Raw genomic sequence first — 21,808 nt, 5'->3', positions numbered from 1 at the left:
TATTCCCTGATCTGCCCTCCGACTGACCAGGAGTACCTCTGTTTTGTCAGGATTTAATCTCAACTTGTTTGCCCTCATCCAGTCCATCACTGATGCCAGAGACTGGTTTAGGGCCTGTACGGCTTCCTTGGCTTCAGGTGGAAAAGAGAAATAGAGTTGAGTGTCATCAGCATACTGATGGCACCGAACCCCAAAACCCCGGACAACCTCTCCCAGCGGTTTCATGTAGATGTTGAATAACATGGGGGACAAAACGGAACCCTGATGAGGGACCCCATAGGTCAATGGCCAAGGGGTCGAGCAGGAGTCCCCCAGTACCACCTTCTGGGTTCGGTCCTCCAGGAAGAACTGGAGCCACTGTAACACAGTGCCCCCAAGTCCCATCTCGGCAAGGCGGCCCAGAAGGATACCATGATCGATGGTATCGAAAGCCGCTGAGAAGTCCAGTAGAACCAGCAGAGACACACTCCCCCTGTCCAGTTCTCTGCGTAGGTCATCCACCAAGGTGACCAAAGCTGTCTCTGTCCCATAGCCAGGCCTGAAACCAGATTGAAATGGATCCAGATAATCCGTATCATCCAGGAATCTCTGGAGTTGGGCGACCACCACACGCTCTATTATCTTGCTTAAAAATGGAATATTGGAGACTGGCCGGTAGTTACCTAGTAAAGAGGGATCCAGGGAGGGCTTTTTCAGCAGTGGTCTTATAACTGCCTCCTTTAAGCATGATGGAATTCTGCCTTGTTGTAGAGAGGCATTAACTACTCCCCTGACCCAATCGACCAGTCCCCCTCTGGTACTTCTAATGAGCCAGGAAGGGCAAGGGTCCAGTACACACGTGGTGGCACGCGCCGCTCCAAAGATCTTGTCCACATCCTCGGGTAGAACAAGTTGAAAAGAATCCATTTTAATTGGACAAACAGGCACCGAAGTTACATCATCAGAGACTGTATCAATTTTAGCGTCCAAGTCACAGCGAATCTGAGCGACTTTGTCCGCAAAGTGCAGCGCAAATTCTTGACAGCGGTCTGCTGAGTGGTCAGAATTACCCTCACGGGGGCTGGAACTTAAAAGCCCCCTAACCACTCGAAACAGTTCCACTGGACGGCTCCCAGCAGACGCAATGGAGGCCGAGAAGAAAGATTTCTTCTTAGCCCGTACTGCCTTGGAGTAGGCCTTCAAGTAGGCTCTAGCCCGAGATCGATCAGCTTCGCTCCGAGTCTTCCACCAACGTCGCTCTAGTCCCCGTCTGACACGCTTCATCACCACCAGCTCCTTGGAAAACCATGGAGCCGGTTTGGCTCCACTCCGCTCGGGAGCGATTGTGTCCACCGCCCTGGTCATTTCTCTATTCCAGAGATCAACCAGGGCTTCGACAGGATCGCCTGCCAAGGTGACAGGAATGTCTCCAAGAGCCATCAGGAAACCATCCGGATCCATCAGCCTTTTGGGATGGACCATTCTAATCGGTCCCCCACCCCTGCAGAGGCTCTGAGTCCCAGTGAGTCTAAACCCGACCAGGTAGTGATCTGTCCATGACAACGGAACCACCGCAAGTTCTTCCACACCAAGATCACCGTCATCCCGACCAACACAGAAAACAAGGTCGAGGGTGTGACCAGCAACATGAGTGGGGTCAGATACTACTTGGGACAGACCCATGGTTGTCATGGAGGCCATGAAGTCCTGAGCCACTCCCAACAGAGCAGTCTCAGCGTGGATGTTGAAGTCACCCAATACCACAAGCCGAGGGGACTCCAACACCAACCCCGAGACTACCCCGGCTAGCTCAGGTAGGGAGACTGTGGAGCAGCGGGGTGGGCGGTACACCAACAGAATCCCTATTCTGTCCTGGCCACCTAACTTCAAGTACACACACTCGAACCCTGAGAACTGTGGGAAAGGGCACCTGGTCAGGGGGATAGTATCTCAATAGACCACTGCGACCCCACCTCCCCGTCCCCCAGGTCTCGGCTGCTGCTGTACTGAAAAACCAGGTGGACAAAGCTGGGAGAGATTAACCCCCCCAGGTTCATCCAACCAGGTTTCTGTAATACAGGCCAGGTCAGCATGCTCATCGAGGACCAAATCCTGAATGAGCATCGATTTTCCATTCACCGACCTGGCATTCACCAGCAGCAGTTTTAACCCAAGGGCACTGCCACTGAGGCCATCCAGGTTGTTTGAGCGGGAAGACAGCTTGGGGGTTATCAACAGTTGGTTACACTCTACCCTCCCGTGATAGCATGGCTGTCTCCCTATTTCGTATCTCCCTCTGCCTTCAACAACATTAATGGCAGCCCCTTGGATTCCCTCCTTCACCCCATGGATCCCCTCCTTTGCCCACTTATCCACAAACTTAAATGACCGTTTTAAACCAGGGGAGTGGGTCAGAGGCAGTCAGGGAAAAGGAAAGGTATGTGTCAGCCTACAAACATTAGGGGGAGAACACTTCAGAGGAGCTAGCGAAATTAACGGAACCGGTCCTCGACAACTAGCTGACGACCCCTGTTCTGTATTCTCCAAGTCAGACCAAGATGAGTCGAAACTGGTGTTCAAAGATGCCCTATGAGAACAGACACTAGACAGGGTAGGGGTGGAATGAGCAGTCTCAATATAGTTCTCAGATGAAAAAGGATTAGTCAAGTTCGTAAGGGTAGTTTTCAGGAATGACAGCCGTGACAGGATCTCACGTTCCTGTTCGGGAAGCGCACCAAAGCTGTCAATGAGCAGAAGTTCTTCGGGATAAAAATTCCCGGAGCCGAGGATCGACACACTCTCAAGATGGCTCTCTCTGCCTTGCTTGGCCCTGAAGTTCAGAGATCCTATATTATCCGGGCCAGAGTTAACTGCTGGTGATTTCAGGGGTAAGTTAAAACGAGGCACGGAGACTCCTATATTGGACTTCTCTGATCTTAAAATTGAAGAGGCAGAGCGTTCCCTCATGCTACATGTGACCAAAGGCACGGGAGGAGAAATGTCTCTAAAGTGTCTTTTAACCTCTATTCCTTTGCCTAGAAACACCTCCTTACATGAGTAAACAAAGTCCACAATAGAGGCTGAGGCAAACGTTACCAGGGTACGGGCCGTGTTTGAATTGTAAAAAAGATATTCAATCTTCGAGAATGCGTCAAGTTTCAAGGAAGACTTGACCATAGAGGACAGTAACTTCAATAGGTGTATTTTGCGATCCCTCTGTGACAGCCAACCATATGGTTTGGGGTAGTTGGTACTAGAAACTAGGTAGAAATATTTGGAAGGATTTGAAATATATGCAATACTTATTTTCTTATCAGTTCTAAGTACTTTACTACTTTAAGAACATAAAATGCATCAGGTATACCGTAGCACGTTGTACTGCTTGATATATTTATTACATTTAAAAGTATAGGTGCCTTCATTTTATTCAGACAATAATTACAATTGCTAGAAACAGTTTTAGAGATAAAGCAACATGTTGCAGCACCCTAAGATACCAAAGTTACAACACTGTAATAAACCCAAAGGGGTTTTTATTGTTTGGATTTGTAAACCTCCACATACTATTATTCTGAAATAGAAGATACAAATCTATCTGAGACTCTTTTTGGCTGAAAGGTGGGGTATAAATGCCATAAATAAATAAATCCTGTTATATTACAGAAGGATGACCATGCACCAAAAGTAATGATACCTCTTTGAGGCTATTTGCAACTGTCCTAAAAAGAAACAATGTCTCTCTCCAGTGTCATAGAACTGGATTTGATTTGTATGTGTGTGCAGTTTCCAAGGATTCTCATAAACTAATATTGCAGATTTTCTTACATTTAATTATTTTTATGGGAGTGTAGCTAAAACACTGTGTTAAAATTCCTCCTCAAAAAGCATTCTACTCATTATTCTAAAAGATATTTTTCCCCAGTCTTTCAAGTTTCTCCCCCACCTCTGTTTGTTTGGGGTCAAGTGAATTGCTAACATTAATTAAGCCTTCCCTGTCTGGTTCACACATAATCAAGCTCAGTTGCATATTGCAAGGCACTGATGGTGTGTTCATTTAAGTCTATATATGAGGCATCTTGCATGCTCTTGATTGTTCACCTGATCAGTGTGATTAGAAGATCCCATCACTGATCTACAGAATCAAGTTTCCATGCTTGGTCAGGTCTTCACTCATTAAGGAAATTGCTTTAATTTTGGCAACCAGCTTCATCATTGCAAAGAAACTCTCTTGTGTTCAGATGGTACTTTGGTTGCAAGGCATAAAATGAGCCTTCTGGGAGAGGACTATTGGGTTATGGTATTTTTGTAAAGTTTATGTAACTTAAAAGTTGACAGTGAGGACACTGAACTTGTCAAGAATTATCAATACCTCGGCACAGTCATTAATCAAAATGGAGACAATAGTCAAGAAATTAGAAGAAGGCTAGGACTGGGGAGGGCAGCTAGGAGAGAACTAGAAAAGGTTCTCAAAAGCAAAGATGTATCACTGAACACTAAAGCCAGGATCATTCAGACCATGGTATTCCTCATCTCTATGTATGGATGTGAAAGTTGGACAGTGAAAAAAGTGGTAAGAGAAAAATCAGCTCATTTGAAATGTGGTGTTGGAGGAGAGATTTGCGCATACCATGGACTGCGAAAAAGACAAATAATTGGATATTAGAACAAATTAAACCAGAACTGTCACTACAAGCTAAAATGATGAAACTGAGGTTATCATTCTTTGGACATATAATGAGAAGACATGATTCACTAGAAAAGACAATAATGCTGGGAAAAACAGAAGGGAGTAGAAAAAGAGGAAGACCAAACAAGTGATGGATTGATTCCATAAAGGAAGCCACAGACCTGAGTTTACAAGATATGAACAGGGTGGTTTAAAACAGATGCTATTGGAGGTTGTTGATTCATAGGGTCGCCATAAGTCAGAATCGACTTGAAGGCACATAACTACAATTTTTGGTCGATTTTATGAGTTAATTGCCTATTGGTGTTGAGCTGCAGGATTTAAGTACCAAGTCCTTTCTTTGAAACTGTGTTATCCAGTTCTTGTTTTCCTTCTTTGTCTTGCTTAGTTGTTTTGTGCTATAATTAGTTCAGTGCAGAGATAGCATGATGTCCTACAGATGTTGTTGGACTCCAACTCCCATATGTCCCAGCCATCATAGATAATTGTCCGGGATTATGGGAGTTTGCAATCCAATAACATATGGAGTGCACCACATTGGCGATCCCTGATATATTGGTTTACGATCAGAAGCTCATATGAAATCGCTAAGTGGCCATAGGCTGCCCATGATCATTCTCTTTAACTAAGAAAATATGGCTGATCCTGAAAGATTCTCAGTCATCAGTATAAGATTCCTTGCTTTTGACTTGACAGATATTCCACACAGCCCCAGACCCCAACATCCCTCTTCCACAGCCTCAATCCCGGTCAGGCTCAAGAAGGACAAGAGCAATCTGCCTCTCCACAGGCTCTCGCAAACCCAAAGGACGGTATACCCCATGCCTGGCAGACCCAGATAGTAAGTGTATCTTATTCCACTAGCACATTCTCACTTCTTGCAGTATGCAATTAATAGATAGTGACAATTGTTTTGCTCTGAGCATAACGGGGTGCTTCCCTGCAGGGCCTTTAGTCCTTTAAAAATAAAATAAAATGATAAAAGAGCCTCAATCTCAGATTTCCTTGATGCCTGCACTTCATGTTCTGTAAAGCACATCATTCATTAGCAACAGAAAGGTTTCAAGCTTTTGCTAGGTATTTTGTGTCCCTTTCTCCTCTCCTCCCCCCTCGCAAGATAATCTTGATGTGCTAAGGCAGAATGGGATTTGTTTAGTTCAGAGAGGTGGGTAGATCCATCCCCAGTCAATTGATCTCTATATCAATATCAATATATAAGTCCACCAAGAACACAGGACTCGTAGTTTCCCATCCCACACCACACCATCGCACTAAGACCCAACCAGAAATGCATGATTGGTTGCAGAGCATGTACTGAAGGCACAGGATGTAGCAATCCTGCTGAAACTAAGGTGGCCTGGGTCTGGTCAGTTCCTGGATGGAAGCCTGCCTGAAAGATTATGCTAAGCTGCATGATGGAAGAAAGGCAGGATATAACTGTAATAAAGTAAGCAAATTGTGCTACTATGTGCCACATTAAAGATGTGGATGGAATGACTCTTCCATACCTGGCAGATGAACGGCAGATGCCTATTTGCCCATCGTAGCATTATATTCTTATGCCTGATTGAGATCAGGACTTAATATACTTCTGTGCCTAGCTGGCCAGATATTCAGATAGTTGAGCTCCTAAGGTCACCTAAATTCTATTCAAGGAAATCCTGGAATCTGCAGCTGGTGTTGTGTGCAAATTTGTGTATATTTCCTTAGTCAGCAAATTCTGCTTCTACTAATCACAGGGGGAGGGGGTCACTAAGCTGATCAGGATGCTGAAGTTGTACCTCTTGACCATTGAGAGTCCCATTGGGTCCTCTTGCTTTTGGAAGCTTCACCTACCATAGTAAGATGGGCACTTAAAGCCCACCTTCACAGCAGTAAGATCTATGTTCCCCTCCCCCTTAAATTAAAGCCAAGATTCTTAGGATTGTGGATTTTCTGCGGCCAGTACCGAATTCTGTGGCTTGTACAGAACAATAGGATTAACTCAAGTTCTGGTGAAGATTGGTATAATCCATTTAAGCAAGAGGTGGGCAACCTGTGGCTCTTCAGATGTTGCTGGACTCCAGCATCCATAATCTCTGACCATTGGCCATCCTGGATGGGGCTGATGGGAATTGGAGGGCCACAGGTTGCCCACCCCTGATTTAGACTACGTCATAATGCTAACAAGCAGATAGCATTGCCCTCCCACCCAGAAAAAAAAGCATAAAACTACATCCTGAGAAACATCATCTGTGCCTCTTCCCCCCACTCCCAACCTTTCCACCTTCCAGCGGATTCATACAGCAGCAGTCCGGACAGCACACCCATGGGCAGCATAGAATCACTTTCATCTCACTCATCAGAACAAAACAGCACCACAAAACCTGCATCTTCTCAGCCCAGGGAAAAAGCTGGAGCGGTTCCATGGATTGCCTCGCCCCCATCATCCAACGGACAAAAAAATTCAGGCCTTTGGACCCCAAATCCTGAATCTTCCTCAAAGGAGGATGCAGCAAAAACGGACTTGGAATCTGACTGTCAGAGTGTTACCTCTATCACCAGTCCAGAGAACATGACTCCACCAATAGACCTGACCAAAAGAGGTCTATATAGTCTCTCTGGAACGAAATGGTCAGTGGCTTCATCCATCCGGTCAATCCCTTCGACTGAAGGTAAGTCCTGTGCATGGTATGTTGTCCTAGAGTTAATAAGGAAAACTGTGGGTGTTGTCCAGTGCTAGACCTACTTAGAGTAGACCTATTGAAGTCAGTGGGCATTATTAACTTAGGTTCCTTTATTTCACTGGATCTACTCTGAACAGGACTTAGTTTATTGATTTTATTAACATGTATATGCTACTTGATTGTTAATAAAACCCTCTAAGTGGTTTATAAGAGACTTTAGAATTACCAATAAAACAGTTAAAAACAAGTAATTAAAAACATTTTAAAACAAATTAAAAACAGCAACAGACAAAAAACCAATTAAAACACAGCAGCATCTGGATAGGCTTGCCTAAACAAAAAAGTTTTAAGCAGGCGCCAGAAAAAATACAGCAAAGGCGCATGCATGCCTGATGTCAATAGGCAATAGTTGAATACAACCCTATATAATTAACATTTTGTACCAAGAGACAAATGAAGTGTATAAAATGAAACTGGTAATAGTTGCTGTGTGGTTTTTGGGTTTTTTTTAAACCTGTAAGGATATTTATTCCTGTATTAAGTTTTGAGGTTTTGGCTTGTTACTGTATGTTGATAGATTTGGCAGTGAACCAATAAACGAGTTGTAACAAGCTAGATAAATGAAGGGTGTTTGCAACTATGTGGGCCAAATCTTATGCACGTTTTGAAAGTCCCTCATGAGGCCAGAATCATTGAAGAACTAATTACTAACATGTTGTTTCTAATAATTGTGCATTTTTGTGTTAAGCTTTGACGTTTATAATATATCTCAGTTAATTTTAGCTATAATGACTATTTATCGTTTACTGTAATTTCTTTTATATAAAATAAATGTTAAAGGGGGGGCATATTTAGATAATATGAACTGTGGCAAACCATCAAAGCTTAATCAAATAGAGAATTCTAGATCACCAAAACCTGTAGTGTCTAGTTTCTTTGCTGTTAACTTAAAATCCAGACATGACTCAATAACAGATCCTGGAAACTTTGGTCAACACTTTGTCTTGAGGGAGAACTTTATCATTACTGGTGTTTACATTAGAGAACCTATCTTCTCACCAGTGATAAAAATCAGCCCGGTTCATTATTGTGCAGCATTGCTTCTGGATACTGCGAAAACGATCCTCCAGGAAACGTCTGCTTCAGCACTTGCTTTTATCTCATCACTGTTAGTAATTTGTAGCGTTAATGCTTACTTCAAAGATCTGATTAAAAGAGGAGCTGCTATGATGCGTGTTGCAAATGCAGTAAGGGCTGAGGTATTCAGCAAGTGCAGATTGCAGAGCCTGGGTCTCTGCCAATCTGCTGCAAAGCAGTTCTGTAGGGTGGAGAAGGTTAGGTGTTTATTTTGTTTTTTGCCCTTCCCTACAGCTCGCCACCCAGCATGCTGCCTCCACTGGATGTGGCAAACAAGTCCTCGGAACAAAACAGTGGGTGGGAGAGGGGTTAAGCATCACCCTGTCTTTGTTGCTTCTCTCCTGACAATGCAAATCACCCCCACCCCTCTGCATGGCTTTGTAATGGGGTGGTAATATAGGTTCTCAAACCTCTGTTTTCTCACCAAATGCTTAAGAAATTATTTAAAAGATGCTGAAGAGGTGTTATGTGTCCAGAGTTCTCATGTCCAGAAGGTGAGAAGACAGCCTGTTCTGGATGGGGTTGCTCTTTCCTTGAAGGAGCTGGTCCACAGCCTGGGAGTACTCCTTGATCCAGTATTGTCACTGGAGGTTCTGGTGGCCTCAGTGGCTAGGAGTGCCTTTTTCCAGCTCTGGGTGGTTCGCCAGCTTCAGCCCCTTTTGAGCAGAGAAGTCTTGGCCACAGTGCTCCGTGCTCTGGTTACTTCCAGACTGGATTATTGCATTGCGCCCTATGTGGGGTTGCCCTTGAAGACAACTCAGAAACTTCAACTGGTCCAAAATGCAGCAGCCAGATTACTGGCAGGGGTTCCCTTTAGAACTCATATAACCCCTGTTCAGTTCATTTTCAAGCCCAGTTCAAGGTGCTCACGTTAGTGTTTAAAGCCCTAAACGACTTAGGTCCCAAATATCTGAAAGACTGCCTCCTTCCCCACAGACCCTCTCGGGTGTTGAGATCAGCAGAGTGTCCCTTTTGGTAGTTCCGCCACCCTTAGATACTTGGTGGGGGGGTGGCCCTGGAAAGGGCATTCTCTGTGCAAGTCTCTAAGCTCTAGCACTCCCTCCCCACTCAGATGCATCTGGCAACTTCACTGTACAACGTTCAGCGAATGCTGAAGACACACCTCTTTTCCCTGGCCTTCAACACCTTAGATGTATATTTTTAGGACCCACCCTATTTTCTGTGATGTTGTTTAGGTTGTTTTTTAACTGTTTTAATTATGTGTTTTTAAATGGTTGTAACCTACCCTGGTACCTCTGGGTGAAGGGCAGGTGGTGGTGGTGGTGAATTGTTGTTGTTGTTGTTATTTCATATGAGAACCTGCATTAGCTTTTTATGGTATTGCTTCTTTGGGGAAAGGCAATGGCTCAGCAGTAGAGCATCTGCCTTCCAAACAGAAGGTCTCAGGTTCAATCCCCGGCAGCTCCAGGTAGACTGGAAGAGCCCCCCATCTGAAACCCTGGAAAGCTGCTGTCAGTCAGTGTAGACAGTACTGAGCTAGATGGACCAATAGTCTGACTCAGTATAAGACAGCCTCCTATGCTTCTTATTTAGGTATCAAAAGCTGCAGTGGTTCAGTACAGAGCTTAACTTCTCTCAATGCCAAGGAGACGCCAAAGGTCCCAGTAAATCCAGACCTACCCCCCAAAATGCGCAGAAGACTACGACTGGATACGACATCAAGTAATGGCTATCAGAGACCAGGGTCTGTGTAAGTTGCCCCCAGGTTTTTTATGTTTGTTTTTTTGTTTTTGGCGAGCATCTGAATTCTTGGATTCAAAAGAACATGTATAAATTATATTATTTTTTACATTCTAGGGTAGCTGCAAGAGCCCAGCTGTTCGAAAGTGGTTGCTCACTTAAACAGACTCCTCCAGGAAGGTAAGCTATTTTTCACAATACCATACTATTTCAATCAGAGCTTGGAAAAGTTACTTTTTTGAACTACAACTCCCATCAGCACCAGATAGCATGGCCACTGGATTGGGCTGATGGGAGTTGTAGTTCAAAAAAGTAACATTTCCAAGCTCTGATTTCAATACTCCATATGCATGGTTTGATTTATCGTGCCTCCCTTCTACTGTGCAAGCTGTGGGAACCTTTGGCCCTTCAGATGTGGCCAGGGATGATCGCAGTTGTAGTTCTACCACATCTGGAGGGCCAAAGGTTCCCCACACCTGTACTATTGCAATAATGAAGGCTAGAAACTTTTTTTAAAAAAATAAACACACCTAAACCTGAGATGGAAGAGAATTTGTAACTGGATTCTGAGATTGATGCCAGGCAAAAGTCTCTGGGAATAGTGTTTCACGACTGGGGTGCAACCATCAAGAAGGCCCTCTTTCTGGAAGCCACCAGGCTGATCTGAAGTGGCAGGAGCACTCTCCATGTAAGTTCTTACAGTATTGATAAGTACTTAAAGGAGGCAAGGAATTCTTCAACATAGCAGTTGCTTTGCTGGACAAGACCAAGGGTCCATCTAATCTGGGAGTTGCCAACCTTCTTGGGCCCATGGATACATTTGTAAACCAGATATCATGGGCACCATAAACACCACAACCTATTCTATTGGCTGGAATAGATTGCTTCTGCTAAGCCTAATGTTGGGGGGAGGGGAGAGAACCACACGGGTGCCAAGAAAGGCCTCTGCAGTCCCATGGGAGCCACATTTTCTAATCCAGTTGGCAAACCCTGATTCTAATCCTGTTTTCTGGTTTCAATTATGGCTAATTTACAGCATCTGAGCATATTCCCTCTGAACAGTGAATTTCATTTTAACTGTTATGAGCATGGGGGGGGGGCTGGAATGGATGATTTCTGTGGGTCACCTTTCCAGCCTCTGATTTGGAATCCTATGCCTGGGAGGCTGGCTCTGCTAGCCAGATTAATCTCCTTTGTTAATCAAATAGAGTGGCCAGGTAGTTAATGGGCCTGTTTAATTGCCCTGGCAACTGGTGAAAGGGCTAGGAAGATCCTTTTGTCATTTTAAACTCTACTGGAGGAGAGTCTCTCCCCCCCACTCCTGGGCGGGCAGAAGTGTGTTTGGAACTGGAAGTGGGTGTACTGGAGAACTAGGGCGGCAGGCATGCGCAGAGGCTGGCTCCCTGCATCGTGGCGATAGGATGCCCCTGCACCTAGATGGAAAAGCTGGATATTAGACTGCTGATGCCTTGAACCCCTCCATCCTAAGCTCAGGTTGGAATGTGTGTACATAAATAAACCATATTTCATAAAGACACCGCAGTCTCCGCTGGCCTTCTTCCCAAACGAAACCAAACCCTGGATGGGCGCAGGGACCCCCTGAAATCTCACCGCTCGGAGATGGGGGAGGCGCGCAACATAACTATCCTTACATTTGTCTGTTTTATTTAAAAAGCCATCTAAATCACGTCTAGTGGTGTCATCATCCTCTCTAATAGCGAATTCAGATGGTTGAGTGTCAGCACAATTCCAGACATAATGGAGCCACTGAGAAACAAGAGGCAAATCCCAGTGCATAGAGAAATATGAAACACTGTTACCCTGCCCCCAAACAGGCCAATGACAACTGAGCATGCCATGAGTATTGAGTTGCCAACATCAGCAACTATATGCCACTTTTCTACAAAATTATGCCCAAATGGCTCACAACAAATCAAATGAACAATAACAGTTCAAAACATATTAGAAACAATAATAAATAACCATAATATCAATAACTACAAAAATTTTAAAGAAATCTGTACAACATTGAGTAAAACAATACAAATAAGCTAACCTAATTTATCAGCGCAAACTAAACAAAGTTGTATAAAACAGTACAAACAAACGTAATTAAATAACTGAAAAGCAGAAGAGAAAATGATACCAATACAATAATGGAAGAATAACATGCAAAACATCACCCTGTTCCAGACAATATCCCTGTTTGGCAAGGTGTGTCTGTCTCCCTCATTACTAACTTTCAGGAAGAACTGAAATACATTCCCATTTACCCAGGCCTTTGATGGCTGAAAGATACTGTTCCTGGCCATCTTGAAATTACCAGCTGTGAGAGTATGTGATTGTTTTATATGTTTTTCATTATTTTTAAATGTTTTCAGTATGTTTTCATTTTATTTTTTTAAATTGCATTGTTTTGTCACTGATGCGTTGCCACCCTGGGCTCCTTTGGGAGGAAGGGTGGTCCCAGGCTATGGTCTGAGGGCACATGAGGCCAGCTTCCTGCTGAAGCTAAGCAGGGTCAGGTCTGGTCAGTGCCTGGATGGGAGACTGCATGGAAACCATATGTAAGCCACCTTGGGTTTCAATGGTGAAAAGAAAGGTGGGGTATAAATGTAATAAATAAATAAATATTGATTTAATGAATTCTATTACTGATCCCAAAGATTTAATTCTGAGACCCAGTCTTTGACATCCAAGGAGCACACCTCATCTCCCACCTGGAGCACCGTAAATGCTCCCACCCTGTCTCAGTTGGAAAAGAAAAATGGAAAACTGGGTAGCAGAGAAGAGTGGATTGTAGCTTGTGGTATCTGGAACGGCTGGCTGGCTAGAACCCTAAACAGCAACCATCTGTTAGGGGCAAGGATACAAAGCAATATTCTGTTGCAGGTCCCATCTTGTTTTTTATATCCTGTCTCCAAGGAGCTGAAGGCAGCATCCATGGTTCCTTCCTCCTGTTTTATACTCACAATATCCTTGTTGGGAAGGTTAGGCTGAGAGAGAGTGACTGAAACCAAGGTCATCCACTGAACCTCACGGCTCAGTGGGGATTTGAATGTGTGTCTTATATGCCAACCACTACAGTGTATGTGTAGGAACTACCCCACTCTGTGAAAGTAAAATTCATTCATTCTCCATCCACTTATTGCTCCACCCATTTTTGCCTCTGTTCGCACCCACCACTGGCACATGGCTCCTGGAAGACTGCCTTGGGCTGAAAAGGTTTCCCTGGCCATGCAGTACAGCATAGTGGTAATGAAATTCATAATTCTTCATCATTCACCAGACTTCTTCCCATCTCTAACACCACCAATACCCGGTCATTTGCCATATCCTCCCATATTTTGCTGCTCTCTCCATCAGAGGTGTAGTCATCTGGGGTATCGGGGAGACTTAGGCCCCTTACTTTTTTGGGAGCCAGGTCTCAGCATGGTCCCTATGTCTCCAGCATTCTATGAGCCAATCAGCATGAGTGGGATAGTCACTGAAAAGACTCTTTTAACATGCTTCCTTGTCCTTTCCTACTGACTGGAACCAATCGGAGTGAAAGGAGATGAGTCAGCCACTGAGGAGACTCTTTTCAGTAGCTTTCTCCCCTTTCATGATTATTGGCTCCTAGGGAGGTCTGTTCTGGGATATCATTCTCAACCCAGCAGCAAACTATCACGAAGGACCCTGCACTTCTGAATTTGCCACTACTCTACTGCTTTCCACTCGGGACCTCTGTCTTGTCCATACATTTTGAGGGAATCGTCTGGCAAAAGAGAAATGTGGCCGTCACTGCTGATTACACAAGGAAGGTTGGCAGGGCTAACAGATACTCAGCCTGCATCTTTGCTGGAGCGCGGTTTGGTCACAAGGAGTAGGGTATTTTGAAGCTAGCCAGAAGGAAGAACTCTGCAGCTGATCCATCCCTTAACAGGCTGGTAGGAAATCTAAATAGCAGCAGCAACAACAACAATGACAAGAGATATGTTGGTGTGTGGTGAGGAGACAGTTTCTTCTACCTCCTGGCAGTGGCGGAAGGTAGACTTGGAGACTGGCTAAGATGCTAACCTACACAAGCAGCCTTTGTATAGGCTGGTCATGATGATAAAACAGCGAGTGTAGTGCAGTGGTTAACCAGAACCTGGGAGACCAGGGTTCAAATCTCCACTCAGCCATAAAGCTCACTGGGTGACCTTGGGCCGGTCTCTGTCTCTCAATCTAACCTATCTTACAGGGCTGTTGTGAGTATAATTTATTATTGTTTTATTTATTTATTAGATTTATATCCCGCCCTTCCTCCCAGTAGGAGCCCAGGGCGGCAAACAAAAGCACTAAAAACACTCTAAAACATCATAAAAACAAACGGTGAGGCAGAGAACCATGTGTGCCACCTTGAGCTCCTTGGATGAAAGGTAGGATATAAAAAGTGATAAAATGGGAGAAACTTCATGAATTTTGCCCCCTGATTTTCTTGGAGAAAGGACAGTATGCAAATGAGATAAATAAAATAATATCTAAAGTGTGGATTGTTTGCCCTAGCATGTGGATGTCTTGGATTCCAGTGGCATTACTAAAGCAGCAGGAAGGAGGAAGAGAGTTTTGGAGTGAGATACCATGCTAATGTGAAGGCCAGTGGATATAATTAGCCAGATTCAGGAAAGCATTTATCTTCTTAAAAATACATGTGCCTTTATATAACCCTCTTCTGTGCACTAGAGGGCCTGAGTCAGTATGTTATTCCAAAGAAAATGAGGATCTTCTTAAGGGATGTGTTCTGACTGACCATGTTACTTTCACACCCTCTTTTACTGGCTGCATCATATGAATGGGAGCACTGCAGCCAGGTAAAGAGCATCCCATCTTCACAAATGCACACAATAAGATCTTATCTTAGAACATCAGAGCTCCTTATGCTGTGAATGGTAAAAGCTGGACGATTAGCATCCAGAGCAAATGGCATTTTGGTCCAGCAGCTTGGGAGATGGAAAGAGACAGGTGAAACAGTCAGAGATAATGAAAACACCATTTGCTAGATCATAGATGAACTGACTTCAGTCAGACAAAATGCCAAATCATTGTTTGCACTAACCATAGTTTAGAGGCCAGGCTATATTTTGTATTCCAGATACAAAGGCAAACTGTCAAGTCACTCTTGATTAACAGTGTTTGAAGCCAAATTCAGTCCTGATTAGGAACAAACTGGTTAAAATCAATACATTCCTTGGGATATGTGCAGGAGGGAGATGTATACTAAGCCCCCCCCCCTCTCTTTTGCTCTCACCACAAATGGGTCTCTGTCTCACGGAACCCAGATCCCTTCATCTCCAGGTGCCAGTCCATTGCAAATGGCTCTTGCCTCTATGCCACTTTCCGGGCTCCTAAGAAGAGCGCTGCTGAATCAGACCAAAGGCCCATCTAGTCCAGCTAGAACCTGTTCTCACCGTGGCCAATCAGATGCCTATGAGAACCCCATAAGGAGACATGAGTGCAACAGCACACTCTCCCCTTGTAATTCCCAGCAACTGGTATACAGAGGCATGCTGCCCCTGACAGCGGAGGTAGACCTTAATCAAACTCAGCTTTGGGCCAAGAAAGACACAAAGATATCATCAGGTCCTTCATTATGATTAGAAGGGACCTGAGGTGTGCAGCTCTTCCCAGTGAGTTTTCCACCTGTCCCATTTCTTAATTTGTGTCTCAGTTTACCATGGCGCAATTTTTGGGAGATGAGTTTAATGCAGTGCTGTCTACAAGCCACCAGGCCCAAGTTAGTTAGTTAGTTAGTTAGTTTATTATTTTATTTATACCCCGCCCTTCCCTCCAGCAGGAGCCCAGAGCGGCAAACAGAAACACCAAAAACACGCTAAAACATCATTAAAAGACTTTAAAATACATTAAAACAAAACAACGTTAAAAACATTTTTAAAAAAACTTTAAAAACATCTTTAAAAAAAGGATTAAAGATATTAAAAGACATATCAAAAGCAATTCTAACACAGACGCAGACTGGGATAGGTCTCAACTTAAAAGGCTTGTTGGAAAAGGAAAGTCTTCAAAAGGTGCCGAAAAGATAGCAGAGATGGCGCCTGCCTAATATTTAAGGGGAGGGAATTCCACAGGGTTGGTGCTGCCACACTAAAGGTCTGTTTCCTATATTGTACAGAACGAACCTCCTGATAAGATGGTATCTGCAGGAGGCCCTCACCTGCAGTGGGCAGTGATTGGCTGGGTATATAAGGGGTAAGACAGTCTTTCAGGTATCCTGGTCCCGAGCTGTATATGGCTTTGTGCACCAAAACTAGAACCTTGAACTTGGCCCAGTAGCAAATGGGCAGCCAGTGCAGTTCTTTCAGCAGCCGGGTGACATGGTGGCGATACCCTGCCCCAGTGAGCAGTCTCACTGCTGCATTTTGCACTAGCTGCAGCTTCCGGACCAACCTCAAGGGCAGCCCCACATAGAGCACATTACAGTAATCCAGCCTAGAGGTTACCAGTGCGTGGACAACAGTGGCCAGGCTATCCCGGTCCAGAAACGGCCACAGCTGTCTTATCAGCCGAAGCTGGTAAAAGGCACTCCTGCCACAGAGATCACCTGGGCCTCTAGCAACAGAGATGGCTCTAGGAGCACCCCCAGACTACGGACCTGCTCTTTCAGAGGGAGTACAACCCCATACAAAGCAGGCAACTGACCAATTATCCGAACTCAGGAACCACCAACACACAGCGCCTCCATCTTGCTAGGATTCAGACTCAGTTTATTGGCCCTCATCCAGCCCACCACTGAGTCCAGGCACTGGTCCAGGGCTTGCATGGCCTCTCCCGATTCATATGTTACAGAGAAATATAGCTGGGTGTCGTCAGCATACTTCTGACACCTCGTCCCAAATCTCCTGATGACTGCTCCCAAGGGTAGTTAGTTAGTTAGTTAGTTAGTTGCCCAAGTTAATTAAATGCATTAGTCACTTTAATTTACAAAAGTGAACCCAAAATGATTTACAATCAGTAAAAAGACAAAACCAATATATAAAAAAACTATAACAAATAAAAAGTTAAAAAACACCATACATACATTTAAAAGGAGGTGGGACAGCCCACCCCATAAGAGAGGCTACAACATCAGAAGCCCTCCAAAAACCTTCCAAAAGTAAGAGCCAAATGCCTGGGAGAAGAGAAATGTTTTCACCTGGTGCATAAAGATAGATAATGATGGTGCAAGGTGTGTCTCCCTGGGGAGAGCATTCCATAAACAGCTAAGTTCAAGGTTCTAAGTGCACAAAGCCCTATATAGCTTGGGACCAGGATACCTGAAGTACCGTCTTATCCCTTATATACCCAGTCAATCACTGCGTTCTGCAGGTGAGGGCCTCCTGCAGATGCCATCTTATCAGGAGGTTCGTTCCACACAATATAGGAAGTGGGCCTTTAGTGTTGTGGCACCTACCCTTTGGAATTCCCTCCCCTTAATTATCTCTGTTATCTTTTCGGCGCCTGCTGAAGAATTTCCTCTTTCAACAAGCCTTGCTGAAGAATTTGCTCTTTCAACAAGCCTTGTAGAGACCGTATCCCAGGCTATATCTCTGTTGGAATTGCTTTTTAATATGTTTTCAAACAAAAAGTTTTTTAAAAATACATTTTTAAGCTTTTTTTAAAAAAAAACACTTTAAAGTCTGTTTTTATGATGTTTTAGAGTGTTTTTAATGCTTTTGTTAAATAATAATAATTAAAAAAAAACAGAAGGCCACTACTGAGAAGACCGGTTCTCCTGTTGCCACCTTCCACACCTCATTATTATTTAAATTTATTACCTGCCCCTCACCCAAAGGTCCCAGGGCGGGTTAAAACATTTAAAAAATATGTCATGAAAAACAGTTAAAAATGACTTGAAATCACAACACAAGAAATAGTACATTGCACTGCTGCTAAATATATGCTCTCCCACCCTTTCTCCCATTCCCTCCTGCCCCTGGTGAATGACCACTTTATCAACCACTGCCACCAGCATTCACAGTGTGGTTGCACAGACTTCTATTCCATTAGGAACAAACTCTGGTTAGAATGTTACAAACTCTATCTTAATCTGTACCAGTAGTTAAGGATGGTAAGGAGTGGGCATGGGAAAAGGATCTGTACAAAGGGGTAGGAGGTGGGATGTTAAAAGACTTAACCATTTTTTTAGCATCTATAGGCCTTCCCATTCATAGGGGTAGGAGGTGGGATGTTAAGGCGCAGGCAGTGTTTATTTTGGATACTTATAGGAACACTTTTAACTCAGTTTTTAGTTCATTAGTTCTGCTAGAATGCTCTTCCCATTCATAGATCATTTGTTTCTTTTTCTGTAATAATGTAAACTATTTTTTTCCAGGCAAGCCAAAGCGATGTATTCCTGCAAGGCTGAACACAGTCATGAACTCTCCTTTCCTCAGGGGGCCATATTTTCCAATGGTAAGATGCAGTAGGCTTTACTGTTGTTGTTATTGTAGCAGAAGTAATAGAGTCTTACGGCACCTTACAAGACTAACAGATTTGTTAGCATCTAAGAGAGCAATCCTAACTATGGGTAGCCAGTGTAATTTATACTGGTTTAAGTTAAGCCGCTGCAAAATGCACCAGGAACAAGGCTACTGCCGGTTGAGCTGGCCCAAGCCTGGCAGAAGGGAAACAAACCTTTAGAGTTTCACTTAGCCCACCCTTTTTGCCAGTGTAAGTTCTGCCGGGTTGCCAGGTCACATGATTCTGCTGAACAGAGTTAAGATTCAGTGTTAAATCACCCCTGCCCAGTCCAGCCCCTTGAACTCCCCTTTTCGGGGAATTAACACTGGCTTTGGCTAAGTCAGGATGAAGTACTTAGGGTGACATATCTCCAGCTGAGCCAGGTTTGGGGACTTAGGCCGGTGTAGTCCCAGTTGGACCATTGTGTATGTGTGTGACTAAGATAGATAGATAGACAGACAGACAAACAGACAGATAGACAGACAATGTATGTCTTTCCAAGAGAATACAGTAGTGGGCAAAGGCAATACATACTCTTTTATTATTTTCTAAACAGTGTACCCATCTGTGGAACCAGGATGGCTCAAAGCAACATATGAAGGCAAAACAGGACTTGTTCCAGAGAATTACGTTGTCTTTCTCTAGTAATACTTAGCAGACAGCAGCATCTTCATGGTATCCATGGTAACAAGCAATAAGCACTGTGATTTTTTTTAATCTGACACAAATATGGGGGTCTGCCTGTTAGCCCTGTGTGTGGTAGATTTCCTTCAACTTCTGCAACTGCAGACTATGTTGCTCCTTATAAATGGAACAAATCTAATGGAAATAGTCAACAGGGTTTGTTTTGTTTGGAATTGAAAATGGTACTGTTTCAGTCATCTGCTGTTGGTAATTGGAAATTCATGTTCTTTTTTATTTTTGAACAAGAAATTAAATCAGCCAAAGATAAGAAGCTGAAATGAATTAACATTGTTTGGGAAACCTGCTTCTTTTTTCCAGCTGAGCAATTGATTCTCGATTGGTCTCAGTCATTTCACGGCAGTCTTTGATCTACTTTATTATTTAAACTTTTAATAAATGTCCACAGAGACCACACTGTGCAGGTGCAATGCATGTAATTTTAGGGCTACAAACACAATTTTAGTTTGAGCACCAATTTAATCTAAGTGTGCTTTTCATTTTCAAAAGGTATTTTTAAATACAATGTATTGTGTGTATGTTCACTGCTTTGTGTTTTATCCATATAATTATTAATAAATTATATTTATAGATTCTGTCTTCCCTGAAATATTATAATCCTAAATTGGAACGCCGACCATATAAATAATTTATGGCTTTTTATTTATTAACATTTTACCTTGAGTCCTTCAAACGGGGGGAAGGTGGGAGAACAGCTGAGTAAATAAATGCAAATAAAATAATAGGTCCCTGAAGCTTATACAATCCAAGTATAAAACAAGGCAAAAAGTGAGCATTACTAATTTTGAGTCTTAAATAAACTCCATTACATCGCTATCACCGGTTCTGAGACTGTTCAAGCTCTTTAATACTTTTCTCTTGCAAATTTGACAAATAATCTTTCTGGAGTGTTTTGTTTCATAAATGACTTTATGTCTTCTAAACAGCCACAAACAGTGGTAGACCAAGCCTGAGTGGAAATAAGCAATCCAATTAACATAATATAAAATTAAACAAAATCCAAATAAAAGAAAATCCATAATAAAATTGCAGGTCAGTAAGGCTACAAAAGAGCAGCAGCACATAGATAACCCCATCTCCCAATGGGCCTCATCTATCTGCAAAGACCTGGGCAAGAGGCATGACTTCACCTGCTGAAACATGTCAGAGCATTCCATGGACTTGGAGTTACTACAAAGAAAACCTTCCCACAAGCCCCTGCACCACAAATCCCATTGGGCACAGGAACCACCAAAAGAGCCTCCCTTGCAGATCTTTAACACTTAAGCTAGTCGGTATGGGAGGAGGCATTCTGTCAGATGCTTGAGGCCCAGATTGTTTAGGGCACCTACTGCACATTGGAAGATACCAAAGCCTAAATAACTGGCCAGGATATCCCCGTGTATGAAAAGCCATCATTGGTGCACCAACTGAAACTAGGCATAAGCGTTCCTAGCTACTGAAGCCAGTTGGTTTTGCTAAAGAAAAAAATGTTTTACAGAGGCGAATCCTGATGGAACTGAGAACAGATAATCCCAACCATCCCTCCACTGCAGTGTACATTCCAAGCAATTGGCATTAATAGATCACCCTTGGTTAATATTAAAGTGCCTTGTTTTTCTCTTAGAAAAGACACAAGGGTTAAGTGATACATCTACCTCCTTCCTCTTCTTGATAACCTTTGTCATCTATTGAAGGGACTCTGTGGCAAAACATAGCATCCTGTAAAGGTATAGCTATCCTGTTAAAGTGTCCATCGTTTGTAAAGGCATTTCTGTTAGGATTCTCTGTGTTGGTGGTTGCTTGAATATAGAGTTTCATGATCTTCCATCACACGGTCTGCTGGTAGGAGAGAATTGTGTTTATCCTTCACAGGAGGCCCCTCTGATTTATCTCTAATCGTGTTAGGTTATATTTGCAATAGTTCATGATAAATGTGAGATTCAAAAAATAATAGTTGTAATTCTGTGTTGTTGCATATGGTTATAAACCTTGCCATTGAGAGGAAATGGGAACTGTGAGGAATGTAGATCAGTTTGTTGGAATGTGGCACAGACCATGTATCACCTCCAGTCTAAATATGGTGCTCAGCCCTTGTCTCATCCTGACATGCTGAAGGATTTGAAGGATTCCTTCACCATGTGAAGCCAGTTTTCTCCCAGCAGCACTTAGTATAACACAGGCACTGCCAGATGTTCTTGCCACTATGATGGGAGAGTATATGACACAGTTTTAAATGGGCCAAATTTGCCAAAATTTCAGGTGTTCTGAATCTTTCAGGTGCTATTGCGCTCATGTCCTGCTTGCGGGCTTCCCTATGTGCATCCAGTTGGCCACTGTGTGGAGAGAATGCTAGACTAAATGGGCCTTTGATCTGATCCAGCAGGGCTCTCCTTATGTTTAAAAAGTGCTTAGAAGGTACTGTTGGGCGAGATCTAAATGAGACCTCACTGTGCCCCCTTCCCTCAGGTAAGGC

General features: G+C 43.5%; 1 protein-coding gene across 2 annotated transcripts in view; it reads left to right on the top strand.

Moving 5' to 3' along the window:
• ARHGAP42 (Rho GTPase activating protein 42) overlaps nt 1-19,925 on the top strand; it is a 261,972-nt gene extending 242,047 nt beyond the window's left edge. For both annotated transcript variants that reach the window (XM_061628763.1, XM_061628765.1), the window contains 6 exons: nt 5,363-5,507; nt 6,940-7,320; nt 10,024-10,180; nt 10,288-10,350; nt 18,524-18,603; nt 19,208-19,925. In XM_061628763.1, the coding sequence (XP_061484747.1) occupies nt 5,363-5,507; nt 6,940-7,320; nt 10,024-10,180; nt 10,288-10,350; nt 18,524-18,603; nt 19,208-19,296 (915 nt within the window). In that variant the 3' untranslated portion in view covers nt 19,297-19,925. The remainder of the gene's footprint in view (nt 1-5,362; nt 5,508-6,939; nt 7,321-10,023; nt 10,181-10,287; nt 10,351-18,523; nt 18,604-19,207) is intronic.
• Nucleotides 19,926-21,808: the final 1,883 nt, after the last annotated feature.

This window comes from Rhineura floridana, chromosome 5 (genome assembly GCF_030035675.1).
Source record: "Rhineura floridana isolate rRhiFlo1 chromosome 5, rRhiFlo1.hap2, whole genome shotgun sequence".
NCBI classification, from domain to species: Eukaryota; Metazoa; Chordata; class Lepidosauria; order Squamata; family Rhineuridae; genus Rhineura; species Rhineura floridana.
The sequence above is the reverse complement of the archived record's forward strand: the minus strand, read 5'-3'. Positions and strand labels throughout refer to the sequence as shown.